Source organism: Hemitrygon akajei, chromosome 7, assembly GCF_048418815.1.
Source record: "Hemitrygon akajei chromosome 7, sHemAka1.3, whole genome shotgun sequence".
NCBI classification, from domain to species: Eukaryota; Metazoa; Chordata; class Chondrichthyes; order Myliobatiformes; family Dasyatidae; genus Hemitrygon; species Hemitrygon akajei.
In genome coordinates, this window is record NC_133130.1 from 179,647,084 (window position 1) to 179,669,398 (window position 22,315).

Here is a 22,315-nt window from a genome sequence, read left to right on the forward strand (position 1 = left end):
CTGCCACAAGCCTTTGAAATCAGGAGTTTGACAATGGCACAGAGACATGGTAGGAAAAGGGTACATCAAAAGCTGCATTACTTTAAGGAGCTAACTTGCAACATGCATTTAAAGATGCTCTTTACAACACGAGTAATTTCAGGTCTTCTGCTATCCTCCGCAACCAAAATCATTCCATTATTCTCCTCTTCTTTTATTTAACCATCCTTTCCAAGAAAAACCGAACTTTACTCAGGAGGTCAGAGAGGTTTCATCAACCGAGCATCCAAAAAAATTCAGGTGTCACAATGATTTTGTTTAAAGTGCTAAAGCAGAAATGTAGCATTTGCTGTCACCAAAGGGGAGCGTAATGTAAATAACAACAGCATTGAAACTGCCTTGGTAATTAGTGATTCCAAATCTGCTTTTCTCCTCATCTCCCATCTCTGTACCTGAGACTGTCTAGACTTTCACTGCCAAACACCTGAACTCTACAATTCCCTCATACCCTTTAAAACCTGCCAACTAAGCTTGAGACACCTGTCCCTATATGTGACCTTGCATTAATTTTTGTCTGATGGTGCGCCAGTGAAACTCCCAGGGATGCTTTGCTACAGAAAGATTCTATATAAAAGAACAATTTATAAAGTCTGTATTTGTCACGTGTATCAAAACATACAATGAAATGTGTTATTTATGTCAAATCAAATCAGCGAGGATGTACTGGGGCAGCCCAAATGTGTTGCCACGCTTCCAGCACCACCATAGCAAGTCCACAACTTACTAACTCTAACACATACGGCTTGGAATGTGGGAGGAAACTCACGTCTGCTTATCGTGTATTGCCAGGAACAAGCAATACACAATCCGCATAGATTTAAATGTTTATTGTAATGACCATTTCATTTAAAAAGAACAGCTGAGTGTGGATGACGCTGTGAAAGATTGTGTGAGGGTCATGTGAAAAATGTGTGGGAAAGTGCAACTTGTTTGATTTTCAAAGCCACACACAGAAACACGGCAAAGAGTTTATTTTCCATTCCTAGGATGTCAGTAAGGATAGGCAATGAACATGCAGTTTCTGAGTGGCACTCTCAACCAAAACATACCTAGCTGGCACTGAGATGGTGGTGAATCACCTTCCTGAGCCATTGCAGAACTGGGTGAAGGAAATTCCAGAGTTATCTGGATACAGGGTCCTAGGATTTAGACCCAAAGGAAGGATCGAGAATACATTTTGAAGTCAACTGATGCACCTAGGAGGGAGGGATCTAATAAGACTGTGATGCAAACCATTGACTGAGAGGCACTGTCAGACCAGCATTAAGCATGATACATCTTATACAAGGCAAATACCACAGATGTACTGTGCCAATGGTAGAGGAAGTAAAGCTTTGGAAAGGGGGACAAGGTGCCAACCTGATGATGGGGTTTCTTTGCCAGGATAACGGACAAGTATAATACTCAGCTGGATTCATTCCTGCAAGAGGAAACATTCTATCACTTCCCTGACTTGTGTGTTCCTTTGGGGAATTTACAGATGAATCCCTTGCCACACGATATCCAGCCTCTAATCTTTCTTTTTCCATTTTTTTATTATCATTATTAATAACAGCAAAATAAAATTGATACATAATGAGATTACACGCATACATATTTCAACTAACTATAAAAGATTACAAGAGCAATGATTACAGTATAAATGAGTATTCCCACATCGTAAATGATACAATATACAAATAGACAAGGCAAACCTAAGTGTATCATAATATAAAATAAAAAAAGAAAAAGAAAAAAATAAAAAAATTATTATGCAAAAAACTAATCTAAAAATCTAATAACTAATAGAAGAGAAAAAGAAAACAAAAAAAGAGAAAAAGAAAAAACAAAAAAGAGGGAAAAAAAAGGCTGTTTATAATATCTCACAAAAATACAAAATCATCAGTGTCGTCAACTCCGATCCTCTTGACATATATGCAATCAAAACTGGAAAATCAAATAGGCCTGGAACAGGGTCCTATTACATCATATGAAAATATTGAATAAATGGTCTCCACATCTTTTCAAATTTAGTAGAAGTGTCAAATACACCACTTCAAATTTTTTCTAAATTTAAACATAACATAGTTTGAGAAAGCCAATGAAATACAGTAGGATTAATTTCCTTCCAATTCAACAAAATAGATCTTCTAGCCATCAGTGTAAGAAATGCAATCATTCGACAAGCGGAAGAAGATAAATGAAGTGAGTCCATCATTGGTAAACCAAAAATTGCGGTAATAGGATGGGGTTGTAAATCAATGTTCAATACCGCAGATATAATATCAAAAATATCTTTCCAATATTTTTTCAAAAGCGGACACGACCAGAACATATGAGCTAGAGACACTATTTCAGATTGACATCTATCACAAATAGGATTTATATAGGAATAAAAATGAGCCAATTTATCCTTGGACATATGAGCCCTGTGTACAACCCTAAACTGTATTAATGAATGTTTAGCACATATAGATAATGTATTAACTAATTGAAGAATTTTATCCCAATTCTCATTAGGAATAATAATGTTGAGCTCTCTTTCCCAATAATTTTTTGTCTTATAAAGGGGCTCTGAACGTATCTTCATAATTATATTATAAAGTTTTGATATAAGCCCTTTCTGAAAGGGGTTTAATGTAAACAAATTCTCCAAAATGCCTGAAGACACAAAGTTTGGAAAAGTAGGAAGTACAGTATTTAAAAAATTCCTAATCTGTAAATATCTAAAAAAATGAAATCTAGGCAAATTATATTTATTAGATAACTGCTCAAAAGACATAAAACAATTATCCAAAAATAAGTCAGAAAATCGTAGTAATCCTTTAGTCTTCCAAGCCAAAAAAGCTTGGTCTATAATTGAAGGGTGGAAAAAAACAATTGGATACAATAGGAATATTTAAAACAAACTGAGTCAACCCAAAAAATTTCCGAAATTGAAACCATATACGTAAAGTATGTTTAACTATCGGGTTGTCAATTCGTTTCGGCAATTTAGAAAGAGCAAAAGGGAGAGAAGTCCCCAAAATAGAACCCAGTGCAAAACCTGGTACCGATTTAATTTCCAGGCTCACCCAATGAGGGCTAAAAGATCCATCCCAATCTTTCAACCAACATATCAAATATCTGATATTAACTGCCCAATAATAAAATCTAAAATTAGGCAATGCTAATCCACCTTCCTTCTTTGCCTTCTGTAAGTATATTTTACCTAACCTAGGATTTTTATTCTGCCAAATATATGAGGAAATTTTTGAATCAACATTAGTAAAAAAAGATTTTGGAATATAAATTGGTACCGCTTGAAAAATATATAAGAACTTAGGTAAAATAACCATCTTAACAGTGTTAATTCCACCTATCAGAGATAAAGATAATGGTGACCACTTAGTAAACAAGCATTTAATCTGATCAATTAAGGGTACAAAATTAACCTTAAATAAGTCTTTGTGGTTTTTTGTGATTTTAATCCCTAAGTAAATAAAAGAATCATTAACTAATTTAAAAGGTAAGTTTCCATAAATTGGGACCTGTCTATTTAAAGGAAACAATTCACTCTTATTAAGATTTAACTTATACCCAGAAAAATCACTAAATTGAGCCAACAATGATAAAACTGCAGGAATAGATTTCTCAGGATTGGAAAGAAATAATAATAAATAATCTGCATACAAAGATAACTTATGAATATCTGTCCCACGATTAATACCAAGAATATCCTGTGATTCTCTGATAGCAATTGTCAAGGGTTCTAAAGCAATATCAAATAATAGTGGACTAAGAGGACCGCCTTGTCTAGTGCCCCGAAATAAACGAAAAAAGGGAGATCTTTGATTATTAGTAAACACCGAGGCTACTGGGGTATGATAAATCAGTTTAATCCAAGAAATGAATGTCGGACTAAAATTAAACTTCTCCAACACATTAAATAAGTATGGACATTCAACTCTATCAAATGTTTTCTCCGCATCTAATGAAATAACACATTCTGAAATATTATGTGAAGGAGTATACACAATATTCAATAACCTCCTAACATTAAAAAAAGAATAACGATTTTTAATAAAACCGGTTTGATCCTCCGAAATAATTTGGGGTAATACCTTCTCCAATCTGGAAGCAAGTAACTTGGAAAAAATCTTGGAATCTACATTCATTAAGGATATTGGTCTATAGGATGCACAATCAGTAGGGTCTTTATCTTTCTTCAATATTAAAGAAATAGAAGCTCTATAAAAAGATTGTGGCAAATTGCTCAATCTAATTGCTTCTTCAAAAACCTTATATAACCAAGGAGAGAGAGTAGCAGAAAAACATTTTTAAAATTCTGCTGTATACCCATCCGGACCAGGTGCTTTCCCTGAATTCATGGAAGAAATAACCCCTTTGATTTCTGCATCAGTCATAGGAGTTTCCAATATTGAAAGATCATCTGGTGATAATCTTCGGAAATTCAATTTCCGAAGAAAATCACATATGGCACTGCAATCCTGAGGAAATTCAGAATGATACAGGGAAGTATAAAAATCTTGAAATGATTTATTTATCTCATCATGGTTAATTGTCAAATCCCCATTTTGCTGACGGATCTTAGTAATTTGACGTTTAACCAAAGCATTCTTCAACTGACTAGCTAATAGTTTACCCGATTTATCACTATGTATATAGAAATCAGATCTGGACTTCATCAGTTGATTTTCAATCGAAGATGTAAGTAATAAACTATATTCTGTTTGAAGTTCAACCCTTTGTTTGTAAAGCTCCTTACTAGGAGTAATCAAATATTTCTTGTCAATCTCTTTAATTTTATCAACCAATAAAAGAGTTTCCTTCTTTATGCGTTTTCTCAGACCAACAGAGTAAAAAATAATCTGTCCACGTATATATGCTTTAAAAGTGTCCCAAAGTGTTCCATAAGAAATATCTTCCGTGAAGTTGGTTGAGAAGAAGAAATCGATCTGTTCATTCATAAATTTAATAAAGTCCAGATCTTGCAATAAGGTAGAATCAAACCGCCATTGTCTAGCATTATGAACTGTGTCCGTAAATTTAATAGAAAGTTTTAATGGAGCATGGTCAGAAATAGCTATACTATCATAATAACAACCATTTACCGAAGGAATCAAACAAGAGTCAATACAAAAATAATCAATTCTCCAATAAGAATGATAAACATGTGAGAAAAAAGAAAACTCTTTGTCCTTAGGATGCTGAAATCTCCAAATATCAAAAATTCCATTATCAGTCAAAAAAGAGTTGATACAAGTGGCCGACTTATTGGGTACAGTCTGAGTAGATATAGATTTGTCCATCAAAGGATTTAATCAACAATTAAAATCACCACCCATTATTAACTTATATTCATTTAGATTAGGTAAAGAAGTAAATAAGGACTTAAAAAAATCAGGACAATCCACATTTGGAGCATAGACATTAACCATAGCAACCTTTTTATTAAAAAGTAAACCCGTAATTAACAAAAATCTACCATTCGGATCCGAAAAGATATCATGTTGGACAAATGTAATAGAGGAGTCAATAAAAACTGAAACTCCCTTTACTTTGGCATTCGAATTCGAATGATATTGTTGACCCCGCCAAAACCTAAAAAAGCGATAATTATCCTCCTTCCTCACATAAGTTTCTTGTACAAAAATGATATGAGCATTAAGTCTTTGGAATACTTTGAAAATCTTCTTTCGTTTAATCGGATGATTTAAACCATTAGTATTCCAAGAAACAAAATTAATGGTCTGAGCCATAGTTCTAAAATCAACCCTTTGGTATAAAAAGGGTTAACCAAATTACAAACTCATACCCCCGGAAGAAGAACAAAAATAAAAAGCGGACCCGGAAGTGACGACATCGCGGACATATTTGTAGTTCAAAATCAGCCCAAATGAAAAAACTAAAAAAAAACTGATAGAAAAAATATAGAATTAGAAAAAAGACCACCCCCCTCCCACTCAAGAAAGAGAAAAAAAAACCAGAGCCAAAAAAAGGCTGGGAAAAAGCAAAAATGAAAATAACCCTACCCCCATATCAGCGGAAGACCACTCCATATATAAAGGATATATATTTTTTAAAAAACACCCAAACTTTAAAAATTATAATCACTATACTAGAACCAGACTTCTTAATATAATTGGTAGTAAAAACAAAACCGAAGAAAATAATCACTAAGAACTTATAAATCGGGTTAAAACCCAAACAAACCAAAAAAAAATTTAAACTGTGATAAGCGATGCATTGTAGGAAGAAGACAAGAGAAAAAAAATAGCGCCATCTTAAAAAACACCAAAAATGTTTTATCAAAAAACCACCATCTTAGTAAAAAAGTATCCACCTTCGAAGGATTAAAAATACACCTTCAAAGGAACAGAAAATAGTCAGCGATACAGTATAATGGTTAAAGTGTGTAAAACAAAACGATTAATATGTCGAAAGAACACTTTAACTTGAGTATAAAGTGTAGAGTAAACCTACACCAACAACCAGAAACAAAATCTGGTTTGGAGGATCAAAAACCATCTTACACGATTGAAATCACTCATTCATTCGGCCTGAGAGCCCGTAGCAGTAGGGAAGTTCTCATTCAGAAAACTTCTCGCTTCAAATGTAGAAAAAAAAACCCGGCGAGGAGCGTTTGGTGGAGAGATACTGAGCTTTGCAGCGTATACGAGCACTGGTTTTAAATTTTTCTCGTAACATTCAGACATCAGCGGTTTAAAAAGAAGCCGTGCCCTCATTACCTCAGGACTAAAATCTTCTACTAAGCGGAAATTGTGATCTTGAAATTTAATCATCCCTAAACGTTGAGCCACACGAATAAGTTGCTCTTTGACATGTACATAATGGAACCGGACAATTACAACCGAAGGTTTAGCTGAAGCACTCGGTGATCGACGCATAATTCTATGCGCGCGATCAAGTAACGGCGTGCTGTCTGGAAAAACAGACGGGAACGCATCCTTTAAAAGTTGAGCAAAATACTCCCTGGGGTTGTCTTTTTCGATACCTTCCGGGAGACCAAGTATACGTAGGTTCTGTCTTCTGGACCGATTCTCAAAGTCAACACTCTTGGCTTTAAGTGTTTCCACCAGTTTAGTAGTCAAAAGTAAATCCTGTTGCAATTTTTCAATTATCAAATCTCGTTTCCGAGCGTCTTCTTGCAGAGATGCAATAAGAACTTGCTGCTAGTTAATTACTGAATCCGTCTTATCCATATAATCTCGAAAAGCCTTTATATCTTGTTTAAAAATTTGTTGTTGTTCATCAAATTTTCAATCCAAAACCTCCAATAACAATTCATAAGTTAATTCAGTGCGTTGCAGATGAGCTTGCTTCTTTCCATTACCGTTCGGGTTGCGCCCAGGTTCTCGTCCTTTAGATCTAAGAGCCATTTCTGAGTACATATCTTCAAAAATTCACAATAAACTCTTAACGATAAGTCCAAAAAAATAGCAAGAATCTTTTGGTGTAGGTAAAAATAAGTTGAATAAGGGTGATCAAAGGTTAAAAAAAGTAAAGGTTATGGAGCGAATCTAAAACAGTACTCACTCCATGAGCTTCTCCCGCTGAGAACTCCAGCCTCTTAATCTGTTCTTGCAGTAACCACTTGGGCTTGGATTAGTTACATCTCTGGTTAATTTCCCAATAACCTTTTACACAGGATGAATGCTAAGGCTGTAATCCATATACTGCTGTTCTTATAAGTGGTCTCTGAGGCAACATAATGAAACTGATTAGTGAAAGGTCGCGGGCATAAACAGGGGAATGGGACAGAGAGGGATAATAAATCAGGCATGATTGAATGGTGAAGCAGACTCGATGAGCCGATTCTGCTCCTATGTCTTATGGTCTAAACAAATTGGAAAACCCCTCCAAGTCATGGTTTGGAGGCTTGTGTGCTTCAGTGCCCCAGAGAGCTACGTTGACTGGAGTCAGGGCTTTATGCTTTGGCTCTTAGTAAACAGGTCAAAGGGTAGAGATCAGACTAAGAGTGGTTCACCAGTCCTCCAGGTTCAGGGGTTCAGTTCAGGGCTAACAACCCTGACTAGTAAAACAAAACTATTAACCCTTCTAACCTGAGTGTAATAGTATTCCTGAGTCTCCACCCGGGACTTGCATGACTGACCCTAGTGAAAACCGAGAGGAAGCTACTGACACGATGAAGAAAGCCCTGAACACTGCCAAAGATGGAAGACCTTCATTGCTGCTCTAAACGCCTGCGGCATAATGGGAAACTGGAAACTACTCAGATAGAGCTGCCAGCAAACACTGAAGCTTCATGTTACAGTTGTCACTGGGACGATGTAAACATGAAAAAAGAAAGCTTGCTGCAGATGCGCGAGGGGTTTAATATACGATGCTAAAGGGCTAACCATCAAGAGCTGGCAATGTTGCCTGACCAGCTAAGAGGATTTCTATTCACATTCTGGAAATATTTCCTGCTATGGCATAAACAAATTCGTAGGTACTAATATGAAAATAATAAAATTTCCTATTTTTCAGCATTGGCTGCATTTGATGCAGATTTCCTCAGCCAATATGTGACATCACCTCCATTTTAAGATGAAAACTGGAGTACAATGGGATCACACTTGAGGGTGTTTCAAGAGGCAAATTAACTTAACAAAGGTAGCAAGAATAGAATAAGAACTTCTGAGTAAGTGCGGTGGGGGGTGGGAGGAGGAGGAAGAGGTCCCCCTCTCAAACAACAAAGCCCAAAGATACAGGAACACGACCTCAATGTTTCAGCAGTTGGTACAACCACTCTGCCTCTTCACAGCTGTGTTCCTCAAATGGGGGTCCACGGCTTCTGGGAGGTGTTGGGCAGTGGTTAGTTTCAGCACAGCTGGTTGAGACAAGTGGCTAAGGCGATGGTCTAGTGATCTGAAGGTCGCTAGTTCGAGCCTCAGCTAAGGCAGCGTATTGTGTCCTTGAGCAAGGCACTTAACCACTGCCAAGCTGTATCGGCCCTTGCCCTTCCCTTGGACAACATCGGTGGCGTGGAGAGGGGAGACTTGCAGCATGGGCAACTGCCGGTCTTCCATACAACCCTGCCCACGGTCTCTCGAGACTAACAGATGCCTATTTTTGAGACAGGAGCAGCACTGGAAGCAAGAAGCTATTTCACCTTCACCCACATGACCAATCGCCACATCCCTGGATTACTTCCCAGTAGGTAACAATCTTTAGATCTCAGGCTAGAATTCCTTCCCTAGGGGGACTGTGAAGTGTGCATAAATGGTTGCATTAGATGAGGGTGACAGAGGGGAATAGTCAGCTAGCTTGGCATGCCTGGCGGTTTAATAATTCTCCACCTGGGTATACTGCCACCATGAGTGCAGCAGCTTCCAAACCAAGCGATGGTGCCAGTTAACAAAATTAACTATGTGGTGTGGGCAGCAGCTCACTAGAAATCAACTTAAATATATGCATACAGGACCTTCCAAGCAGTAGATACTCTTATCCCAGCAGAGTGGCCTGACTCAGCAGTTAGAGCTTCCCAGATAAGAGGATCAATCTCTTACTTTTCTCTCACACACGTGCTTATCTCTTTCTCTCCTTTGCAAGCACTACAAGCAAACACACAAGCCCTTCAATGATGTAGATCAGCCGAGTAAAATCCGATCACCCACAAGGCACAACATCCAAGCGGATCTTACCACAAGCAGTTTGAGAAGTGCAGCAGCATCTCTCTCTCCTGTCGCGTTGAACAGCAGTGCCTTAACCACGGGACCCCTAAACAGGAGAAATACTGTCAGAAATCGGGAAAACAACATTATATATATAGATATATAGCTTCACACAAACCATGTCCAGTGAAGCAGTGCAGAACTGACTAAGTAACCTTCGTTAAGCCCAATGTGCATTTTGCAAAGGCACAAAGGACGCTGCTTGACTTTGTCTTCGCCTTTTTCAGGCTTGTACAATCACTCAACCATTACCTTCATGCACTCTGCACACTGGGCAACCACTGGTTTATCAAGGGCTGGGGAGAAAGCTGGTACAATGCAAGTGACTTGCTCATAAGGAGCATGAACATGATTTTATAATGACTTACTTTACTGACTTTGCTTCTTTCAATGACTGCTCCCGAAACCACTTGACACAGGCCTGAAACAAGAGGAGAGTTACGTCTACACATGAACAATACGAACATTCCTGCAGAGAAGTACAACTTCTGAACAGTATAACCCTGTGAGGAAATCACTCTCCACCCTTAATCACCACTGAAAAATAATCCATCACCCCCCTCAAAAAAAATCACCCCTACTTCCCTCTCCATAACTGTTGACCATGTTTTTCTTTAAAATTCACAACCCTTTAGCCACCGTTATTCCAGAGAACAATCCCAGCCCACCAATCTTTCCATATAACTGAAGTCCTCTAATGCAGGCAACTTCCTGGTGAATGTCCTCCGTGCTCTCTCCAAAGCAACCACATTGTTCATGTAGAGCGATGACCACAACTGCACACAATACTCTAATCAGTGTTTTGGAATACAATACCCCACTCTTAGTAAAGTAAGAATGCCATATGTCCTTTTCACCACTCTTTTGCCTTATGTTGCTCTATAATGGAATATTTCCTAGTGCCCTACCATGTAGTGTACGTGTCCTACATATATCAGTGCTGGAGACAGTGTAGTGTGGTCGGTTGGGTGCAGGCCTCTCCCATCAGTACTGCTTTCTACTGTGCGACGGGCAAAATGACAGGCTGGATTGCCGGGAGCTGCACCATCATAAGACCATAAGACATAGGAGCAGAATTAAGCCATTTGGCCCATCGAGTCTGCTCCACCATTCAGTCATGGCTGATCCTTTTCTCCCCCCCTTCAGCCCCACTCCCCAGCCTTCTCCCCATAACCTTTGATGCTGTGTCCAGTCAAGAACCTATCAACCTCTGCTTTAACGACCTGTTCTCCACAGCTACCTGAGGTAACACATTCCACAAATTCACCACCCTCTGGCTAAAGAAATTTCTCTGCATCAGTTTTTAAATGGATACCCCTCTATGCTCAGGTTGTGCCCTCTTGCCTTAGACTCTCCCACCATGGGAAACATCCTTTCCACATCTACTCTCTCTCGGCCTTTCAACATTTGAAAGGTTTCAATGAGCTCCCACCCCCATGCTGACTTTGTCCTAACTTGCCCTGTGTCACCAAGTAGTCCATCACCTCATCCCTAACAATTGGCTCCAACATCTTCCCAACCACTGAGGTCAGGCTAACTGGTCTACAATTTCCTTTCTGCTGCCTTCCTCTTTTCTTAAACAGTGGGGTGACATTTGCAATTTTCCAGTCTTCTTGAGCACCTGCTCCCTTGTAATAGTAACTGCACTCACCTCTCATCCCTCACACCCTTCAACACCTGGCACACTGCTCGTGTCTTCCACAGTGAAGACTGATTACAAAATACTCATTTAGATCATCTGCCATCTCCTTGTCCCCTATTATCATTTCTCTGGCCTCCTTTTCTCACAGTCCTATATCCACTTTCATCTCTCATTTACTTTTACATACTTGAAAAAGCTTTTACTCTCCAGTTTAATATTGTCTGCTAGCTCGCTTTCATGTTTCATCTTTTCCCTCCTAATGATTCTTTTAGTTGCTCCTTGTAGGATTCTAAAAGCTTCCCAATCCTCTACCTTCCCACTAATTTTTGCTTTGTTGTATGCCCCCTCTTTAGCTTTTACATTAGCTTTGACTTCCTGTGTCAGCCACAGTTGTACTATTTTGCCATTTGAGTATTTCTTTATTTCGAAATACATGTATCCAAGCACTTTCCTCATTTTTCCAGAAACGAACACCATTGCTGCTCTGCTGTCATCCCTGCCAGCATCTCCTTCCAATTTACTTTGGCTAACTCCTCTCTTATACCACTATAATATCCTGTACTCCACTGAAATACAGCTAAGTCAGACTTTACTTTCTCCCTCTCAAATTTCAAGTTGAAGTCAATCATACTGTGATCACTGTTTCCTATGAGTTTGTTTACCTTAAGCTCCCGGTTCATTAGATAAAATGCAATCCAGTATAGCTGATCCCCTAGTAGGCTCAACAACAAACTGCTCTAAAAAGCCATCTCATAGGCATTCAACAAATTCACTCTCTTGAGATCCATTACCAACCTGATTTTCCTAAAGGACATGCATGTTGAAATCTCCCATGACCATGATAACATTGCCCTTTTGACATGCCTTTTCTATTTCCTGTTGTAATCTGTGGTCCATATCCCAGCAACTGTTGGGAGGTCTGTATGTAACTGCTATCAAGATCCTTTTACCATTACAGTTTCTTAACTCAACCCACAAGGATTCAACATCCTCCAATCCTATGTCACATCTTTCTACCGATTTGATGCCATTCTTTACCAGCAGAGCCATGCCACACACTCTGCCTGCCTTCCTATCCCTCCGATACAACATGTAACCTTGGACATTCAGCTCCCAACTACAACCACGATTCAGTGATGGCCACAACATTATACCTTACAATCTGTAATAGTGCAACAAGAACATCCACCTTATTTCTTATACTCTGTGCATTGAGAAATAACACTTTGAGTATTGCATTTTCTACTATTTTTGATTCTGCATCCCTAATACACTGATACTCACCCTGTTGCCTGCCTTTCCTGACAGTCTGACTGAATGCTGTCTTTGCCTTTTTTTTAAACCACCTGTCCTATCCTGAGTCCCTTCACTCCAGTTCCCACACCCTGCCAAATTAGTTTAAATCATTCCCAACAGCTCTTACAAACCTGCCCGTGAGAATATTGCCCCCCCAACCTTGGGTTCAGGTGCAACTCATCACTTTTATATAGGTCATACCTCTCCCAGAAGAGGTCCTAATGATAATGATAGAAGCATAGATACATACAGCGCATTACAGGCCCTTCAGCCCACAATGCTGTGCCGGCCATGTAACCTACTCTAGCAACTGCCTAGACTTTCCTACCACATAGCCCTCTAATTTTACTAAGCTCCAAGTACCTATCTAAGAGTCTTTTAAAACACTATGGTATCTGCTTCTAACACTGTTGCTGGCAGTGTATTCCATGCACCCACCAATAACCTGAAGCCCTGCCCCCTGCGTCAGCTTCTCAGCCACACATTAATCTCCTAGCCCGGATCCCATTGGTAAGCCACTGATCACAGAAAAACACATTTCCATTGCCATTCTCTGCTTCCTATCATCAAGCCAATTTTAGATCCTGTTAGCCAGCTCATCTTGGGTTCCACGTGACTTAACCTTCTGGACCACCTTGTCAATGTTTTCACTGTCAGTTACTCCAACTCTTGGTGAATAAGCTGCCAGTGAAATTGCTTACAGACTTCGTACAAAATGGCATCACGAAACATGACCGTGTACTACCTGAGAGAGCGGCAGACAGCATTAGGAAGTACCTAGATGAATTGCCTAGGAAAAGGCATTGGGGCCACATGCTGGAAAATGGGATTATATGAATGGATACTTTCATTCGGCATGAATCTGGTGAGACGGAAGGCCTGCTTCCATGCTGTATGACTCTATAATGTCCCCAAGGCAAATACGAAGAGGGCAACCAAGGTTCACTAGAACAACTTTAGTCCCATCTGCAGTCTGCTCTGATGAAGAAAGTCAGAGAATCGGTAAGGTGGTGAAATGAGGAATGATAACCAGAGATTAATGTATCCTAACATAAATAAATGTATGCACCTCCGATTAAAATCAGAACAGGAAAAAGGGTAAGAGAGGTGAAACTGAAAACTCTTAATCTGAAAAGGAGCAACATTTGTAACAAGAAAAATGAATTGGTGGTACAAACAGAAATCAATAAGTACATTATAATTGCAACCACGTCTCTGTAACAATTGGGAATTAAATATTCCTGGAGATACTTTAGAACAGACACAAAAAATAGAAATAGCAGCCCTGATTAAAGAGGGAGAAAGGCAGCAGAGAACTCAGAAAAATCACGGTGAAAGATCAGTTACAATAATGGAGCAAAGAGATCACATGGCAGAAAGTCTACCTATACTGAGCAGAGTATAAATTAGGAAATTAGCAACATATTTAACTAGGGTAGTACAACAACAACAATGGACTTCAATAGACTGGGACACCAAAAACAAACGCTGCAAGTATGAAGGAGCAATTCTCAAGAGTGCTTAAAGGTTTTTTTTAAGATCACTGTTAAGGTTATTCTACATCTAGTTTTATACAATGAGGAAGCATTAATAAATAACCTTTATATTTATGTAGCCTTTAAGGAAGTCTGATCATAAGATCATAGAACTTCAGATAAATGATCTAGTTCAATCCAAAACCTGGTTCCTAAGCCTAATCAAAGCAAGCTACAAAGGTATGAGCTATGAGTTGTTGATGGAACATAGAAGAGTACAGCACATTACAGGCCCTTTGGCCCACAATGTTGTGTTGACCCTTTAACCTACTCTTAGATCAATCTAACCCTTCTCTCCCATTGGAAAAGAGCATTATAAGAACTAACAGTAAATAGGATGATGGGCAACATTTAAAGAATCAATACATAGTTTCGAGCAGATATCCCTCCAAAGCATAAAAACTCAAGAGGAAAAATTGTCCAGATGTCCCAAGCAAAGTTGGTTAAAGACAACGTTAGAGTAAAGGAAAAGGCTGAAAATACTGCCAAAAACAGTAGAAAGCTGGGTGGCCTTGCAGGGCACAAAGAGGATGCAGGAAATTTCAAGTGGATATCAACGAGCTGAGTTAATTAGTGAAGACGTGGGAGATGGAATTTAATGTACAAATATCTGCGGTTATCCAGTGGTAGAAAAAGAAACAGAAAAGCGGGGTAATTTTTTATTTAAATGATGTAAGATTCAAAGAAATTGATGTTCTGACCTAAATATCTTGGTATGTGATTCACAGCTGGCAAGGTAAGAAACTAAGCAAACAGTATGTTGGGCATGGAATTGAGTATCAGAGCAAAGATATCTTAATACAATTATACAGGACATGGTGAGACTGCATTTTGAAGACTGTCTACAGATCTTGCCTTCAGATCCAAAAAAGGATATGCCAGCCATTGAGAGACTGCTACAAATGTTTACCAGAATGATTGATGGATTTGAGAATGGGAGAGGTTGTTCTATAAACCCAAATTTCACCAAACCAGGCCTATGCTCTACACTTTAGAAGAATGAAACAAGATTTGATTGACATTGTACTTGCAGGGATTGACAAGGTAGATGCAGAGATGACAGTTCTACTGTCTCAAACCAGGGCTCATTGTAAAATAATGTGTCGGCCATTCAGGACCCAAATATGAAGAAGCTTCTTCATTCAACAAGTAGCGAATCCTTAGAAATCTCTACCTGAGAGGACTGTGCAGTCTCTGCATATGTTGAAGTTACGGTTTGATAGATTTTTGGATATTAATCAAGGAAAACAGGACTAGTTCTGAAAAGTGGTGCCAAGGTAAAAGATCAATCGTCGTCTTACTGAAAGGAAGCTTAGAATATCGTTCTAACTCAAAGACCCAACTGCTCAGCCTATTTGGCAACTGAATCATCAACTGCCCACATTCGTAACCAATTCCAGACACAAGAATATTGAAACTGAGGTATTGGTGTCAAACCTCAAGAGCAAATTATGAGAATGAATTGAATAAATATTTTAAAACTTTCTTGAGTAAAGAAAATACTAACTGTGATTTAACTCATATACCTGGAACACAAAGCTGTTCTTTCTGTTAGTACCGAATGGGACAGGGGTGTGAGGGGACAAGTGGTCTTATTATCTCACCAGCCTCCAAACCTTCAATCAGACCAATAAGATAATGGCCAGAAACAAAGAATAATAATGTTCACACTCACCCCACCCTTCAACTCGAACATCACTGAAAAGCATTTTCTTTCTCTCATGGGCTGCCCAGTCTGAGCTCTAAGGGGTTCTGTTCATAAGTTTAGGAGGGAGAGGTTCCACATTGCAGATTCAATTGAAAATACATAATAGATCACAATCAATTTTCTGTAGCTTTCACCTGCTCCTACGGAGGAGTTTCTGGATTCAATTTCACAAATGCCCACGACACAACTGAAAGCTGGAGCTCACTGTGTTGGGGAAGAGGGTGTAGTGGATGGAAAGTGCTAGAATAGGATGCTTCAGGTGTCATTTTGTAGGAGCTCTAAAAGTGTGATAAATTGAGAGGGATAGTAGCTGTCAACAAACCTTAATGACACAATCACAGGCTCACGTTAACCCCATTACACGACAGGATGTCAAACCCTGGGTTGTGTCAGCATACCTTTACACTACCAACTGTATGAGCACCGTCAATGTAATAGGTGACAGGTCCACGCTTCAGGATCTGTGATCGACCGAGCCATTCTGTATCGCGTAACCCTGGTGAAAGATCAAAGACACAAAAAAAATTCAAACGTCAAGTAAAATGCCAGACCACCTTTGTGCAGAAACAAGTCTCAGCAGAAACATAAACTCAAGTTAGAAATACATCATCTAGAACAAGAACCACACCATGAAAATCTGGTCAGGCATAGGTAACGTGTTCTCAGGTGTTCATAGGTAACGTGTTCTCGGTCCCTACTCTATGAATACTCAAATGAGAAGTTTTTCTCTAGCTAATCTCCCTCCATCTAAAGCAACCTGGTACTTCTTCCTTTCCCCTGATTCATTCGGATCACAGTGACTCAGTCCTGGTGCGAACTACTTTTCTCTGATTCCCCTGGTGGTGCGGATGTCTCTCTCTGGATCAATCTGCCTTTGCTTTGGGATGTGGCTCGATGTCATGCCCAGTGTCTGTGTCTACCCCCTGAAGAACCTGAGCTGAAGACGGAGTCCTGACTTGATGTTCCTGCCCGTCGTCCATTTCAACCCTTTAAAGAAGTGCCGGCTCGGTGCCTGAGTGGAAGGCTGAGTCCTGACTCGATGTTCCTGCCCGTTGCCGCCGTCGGGGAGGACTGGCCGGACTGCCGCTGCCTGGCGGGGGTTCTGCCCCTTCCTACCCGTTGCCTCCGTCGGGCAGGTCCGGCCGGACTGCTTTGGAGAAAGGCCAAGGAGAGCTTGCCCACCCTCACTCTACTGGTCTTCCCCAGTAAAGAAAGGATGGCAGGCAAACCAGGCTATATTTTAACATGATACCCCAAAGAGCTTTTCAAGCAATGGGTTCTCTTTTAAAGTTTACAGGCCTGTTACAGAATGACTATGGAGAAATGCCACAATTCCCCTTCATTCAAGTCTTCCCTCAGCACTCACAAGCAAACTCCAACAGTAACACTCACCTGTTGGAGGAAATCGGCAAAATGGACTGACCCTTTGGCCAAACAAGTATCTAATACCTTTTATATTCAACACAGATCTTTCCTTACCCCCTTCATTTAACTGGTAGGGCTGTTATTATGTTTCTGGACTATTAATCAAGGGATCCTGATCCAGCATCATATTCAAATCCTGCCATGGCAGCTGGAGAATTTAAACACATCTAACTTCATAAATCTGTAACTAAAAAGCTCGAGTTACATTGACAGCAATGAAAATACTGGACTATTGGAAACCACGACTTGACTCACTAAATTCCTTAAGGGAAGGAAGTGTGTTGTCTTTGTCCACACTGGACCATATACGAGTTCAGACCCATCACGATGAGGCAGAATTTCAGCTGCCCTCCAAAGTGGCCTAGCAGGATATTCAAGGCTGCAGTTTGGAGGAACATACTGGTCAGTGCATCGCTGTACAGTGCCAGCAAATGACCACCAATCGGGGTTCAGTTCCCACTGCTGCCTGCGAGTGAGTTTGTACATTCTCTCCATGGCTCCGTGGGTTTCCTCCACGTGATCCAGTTTCCTCCCAAATTCTAAAGATGTATGGGTTAGTGAATTATGGGCATGATTTGTCGGTGCCGGAAGTGTGGTGACACTTGCCTACCACAATCCTCACTGATTTACTTTGACACAAATAAATTTAACTATATGTTTTGATGTACGTGTGACAAATAAAGCTATTCTTAGTTCTCCGCCAGTTAATTCAGGTCATTCGTGTAAGGACAATGACTGACCTTACCAGCAACACCCACATCACCGGAATGAGTTCGAAAGAAAGCTTGGAATATCGTTCCAATTCAAAGGCCCAACTGCTCAGCTTTTTTGGCAGCTGGATCATCAACTGCCCACATACGTAACTAATTCCACACACAAGAATTCTGAAACTTATGTAATGGTGCCAAACCTCGAGCAAATTATGAGAATGAACTGAGTAAATTTAACGACTTTCTTAAAGGAAATACTAATTGTGATCTAACAAACATATTTAGAATACAATAAAAACTGTTCCTTCTGGTAGGTGATTACAAAACAATAAGCACAAGTTTAAACTAAAGGCTGGGTCATCTGGGAATCAAACCAGGAAGAAATATTACACAGCAGTCAGCTTGGACCCTGAAACCACCTATGGAATGCACTGCTTCCTGCACCACTGGCATGAAGCCAGATCCACTGAACGTCAATGCACTGTAAATATAACCCGATATAAATAACTCTTCTACTGAATGAAGGTGGTGTAACTCGCTGCTCATCCAAACCATGCTAAATTGCATTTCTATTTGAACTTCAATGTCTTGAAATGCTTTACAGTCCTTTTCAGGGAGTGGTATAAACTAAAAAAGCCTGTGGAGACTGGATGGGTTGTCCTCTGCTGTAGAATTTGATCCCTGCTGGAATGAAGCTGTTGTGTACTGACATACCATTGGAATCCACTAGGAGGCAGCACCCGCACATGACTGTATTTCAGCAGCCACCAGAGGGAGATCTGCTCGCTTCACAACCATGTACTCTGAGACCCCTGACTCGTGTGCAAACAGCATTATCACCACAATACTGGACCGTAGTCCAAAATCTAGTACTATCTCTGCTGCTGCAAGACAACAAATTTTATGTCATGAGACAGCGATAATACAGCTGATTCTAGAAAGTCACGGGTTCACAATCCCACCCTGGCAAATGGAAAAATTATGGAGAAGTGGGTGTAGGCACAATCTCATCATGCAGCAATCTCACTTCTTCCTTCTACCCTTTGGTACTGACCATCTCTCCTCTATCTTTTAGCCCAGGTGAAGAACCTCGACCCAAAACATCAACTGTCTATTTCTCTGCAAAGATACTTCCTGACCAGCTGAGTACCTCCATCTTTTCACGTTGTCCCATACTCCAGCACTTAGTCTCTTGTGCCTCTGTATCTCACTAAACCTACACCTTTGTCAAAATACTTCAACTATTTCGTTCTATACTTTTAAATAAAAAGATAGGCACCTCTTTTGCACATTTTTTTAAACATATGGGGCAGTAACAGTGAGCACAACACTCTACAGCACCAGTGATTGCCGATCCGGATTCAATTCTGACCGTTGTCTGAATGGAGTTTTCATGCTCAGCCTGTGACCGCAGGGGTTTCCTCCAGGTGCTCCGGTTTCCTTCCACATTTCAAAGACTGACAGGTTAGGGTTATTAAGTTGTGGGCATGCTAGGCTGACCCCAGAACCCATCCTCGGACTGTGTTGGTCAATGATGCATGACATTTCATGTTTTGATGCACATTTGACAAATAAAGCTAAACTTCTCTTAATCTTTCCATCCTTTTCAAAAGAGGCAAGCTTCATAGCAACAAAATACTTTTTGAACTATGTTCATTGTTCAAATGGAGGATATGTCACAGTTTATACACAGCAAGCATCTTCGAGATAATGAGTAACTAATGTGGAGGTCAAGTCGTTGTGTACTAAGTCCTGACGAAGGGTCTCGGCCCGAAACGTTGACTGCAGATTTCAATGACCTGCTGAGTTCATCCAGCTTGTTTGTATGTGTTGATTTGATCACAGCATCTGCAGCATACTTTTTGTTGTGTACATTTAAACTGGCACTTGAAGGTATGTTATTAGTAAGGATATCAAAGTTATGAGAAGGCAGGTGAACGTGGTTGAGAGGGAAAATTCAATCATCAGCCATGAACGAATGGTGAGTAAACTTGATAGGCTGAGTGGCTTAACTCTACTCCTTCGTCTTATGGTGCTGCGCATCCTCAATATTGCTGTGCTTAGGAAACTTTTCCTTATAGTTTTCTGAAGTGTTCCACTGAGGAATACCTTGTAGATAAACAAGGACACACCTGCAGTGCTCCCACTGTCCTGGGAAAAGGTCTTGATGGCAGGCTCCTGAGCAAGTGCCTCTCCCACTCTGACACAGGAACTTTGTTTTCCCCCAGAGAGAGCTGCAGGGTGCATATCCCTTATCTGAAATGTCAAAATCCCAAAACCTCCAAAATCTGAAATTTGTTTGAGTGCTATCACAAATGGAAAATTCCACAAGGTACCGAGAAGGGTTCCCAGGTGATGTACAGCTCTCTGCCACCACACACGGTTCTGAAAGAATTAAAAATCTTTAACACTTCCAGCACCAAACTTTTCGGATGGGTGTACTTTACCTGTATTTCTTTATTTAGGCAACTTTCCCCAAAAGGGAGAACAAATGCAAACTTCAAAGCTGAGATTGACAGATTTGTAGAATGCAGAAACCACAAACCTGACTTGGAGGTTTCCTGCTGTTTTTCTTCCAACAATGCAATAAAAGGAAACCCACCCTAACTCACCAAAATATGCAATGCATTTTATGTGGTTCAATTAGCTAAATCCAGAAAATACACAAAAACCCTCCCTTTTCAGACAGACAGACTTATTTTATTGATGCTGAGGGAAACTGGGTTTTGTTACAGTCGCACCAACCAAGAATAGTGTAGAAATATAGCAATATAAAACCATAAATAATTAAATAATAATAAATTATTCTAAGTGGAAATAAGTCCAGGAACAGCCTATTGGCTCAGGGTGTCTGACACTTCGAGGAAGGAGTTGTAAAGTTTGATGGCCACAGGCAAGAATTACTTCCTATGATGCTCAGTGTTACATCTCGGTGGAATGAGTCTCTGGCTGAACGTACTCCTGTGCCTAACCAGTACATTATGGAGTGGATGGGAGACATTGTCCAAGATGGCGTGCAACTTGGACAGCATCCTCTTTTCAGACACCACCGTCAGAGAGTCCAGTTCCACCCCCATAACATCACTGCCCTTATGAATGAGTTTGTTGATTCTGTTGGTGTCTGCTACCCTCAGCCTGCTGCCCCAGCACACAACAGCAAACATGATAGCACTGGCCACCACAGACTCGTAGAACATTTTCAGCATCGTCCAGTAGATGTTAAAGGACCTCAGTCTCCTCAGGAAGTAGAGACAGCTCTGACCCTTCTTGTAGACAGCCTCAGTGTTCTTTAACCAGTCCAGTTTATTGTCCATTCGTATCCCCAGGTATTTGTAATCCTCCACCATGTCCACACTGACCCCTTGGATGGAAACGGGGTCACCAGTGCCTTAGCCCTCCTCAGGTCCACCACCAACTCTTTAGTCTTTTTCACATTAAGCTGCAGATGATTCTGCTCACACCATGTGATAAAGTTTCCCACCGTAGCCCTGTACTCAGCCTCATCTCCCTTGCTGATGCATCCAACTATGGCAGTCATCAGAAAACTTCTGAAGATGGCAAGACTCTGTGTTGTAGTTGAAGTCCGAGGTGTAGATGGTGAAGAGAAAGGGAGATAGGACAGTCCCCTGTGGAGCCCCAGTGCTGCTGACCACTCTGTCTGACACACAGTGTTGCAAGCACACGACTGTGGTCTGCTAGTCAGGTAATCAATAATCCATGACACCAGGGAAGCATCCACCTGCATCACTGTCAGCTTCTCACCCAGCAGAGCAGGGCGGATGGTGTTGAACGCATTGGAGAAGTCAAAAAACATGATCCTCACAGTGCTCGCGGGCTTGTCCAGGTGGGCGTAGACATGGTTCAGCAGGTAGACGATGGCATCCTCAACTCCTAGTCGGGGCTAATAGGCAAACTGGAGGGGGTCTAAGTGTGGCCTAACCATAGGCTGGATCTGCTCTAAAACAAGTCTCTCCAGGGTCTTCATGATGTGGGAGGTCAATGCCACTGGCCTGTAGTCATTGGAGCCACTGGGGCACGGCGTCTTCGGTACAGGAACGAGGCAGGACGTCTTCCACAGCACAGGAACCCTCTGGAGACTCATTCCCCATTCTAGATAGGTTGGTTGGCAGAATCCCAAAAGTTCCACTGTCCTTGTCTGATCAGGAAAAAAAATGCTCGAGAAAGAAATTAGCTCATTTCTACTCTCCAATGTCAGAGCTCAAATTTATCAGTTATATAGCAACAGAGGTCTATCTCTGCATTTACACCGAAACACATCC

At 40.5% G+C, this 22,315-nt stretch overlaps 1 protein-coding gene across 2 annotated transcripts in view; it reads right to left on the reverse strand.

The window, feature by feature from the left end:
- The window catches only part of fpgs (folylpolyglutamate synthase), a 68,035-nt gene that overhangs the window by 5,527 nt on the left and 40,193 nt on the right, over positions 1 to 22,315 (reverse strand). For both annotated transcript variants that reach the window (XM_073052763.1, XM_073052764.1), the window contains exons 12-14: positions 16,299 to 16,396; positions 10,088 to 10,140; positions 9,690 to 9,765 (exon numbers count right to left, since the gene is read on the reverse strand). In XM_073052763.1, the coding sequence (XP_072908864.1) occupies positions 9,690 to 9,765; positions 10,088 to 10,140; positions 16,299 to 16,396 (227 nt within the window). The remainder of the gene's footprint in view (positions 1 to 9,689; positions 9,766 to 10,087; positions 10,141 to 16,298; positions 16,397 to 22,315) is intronic.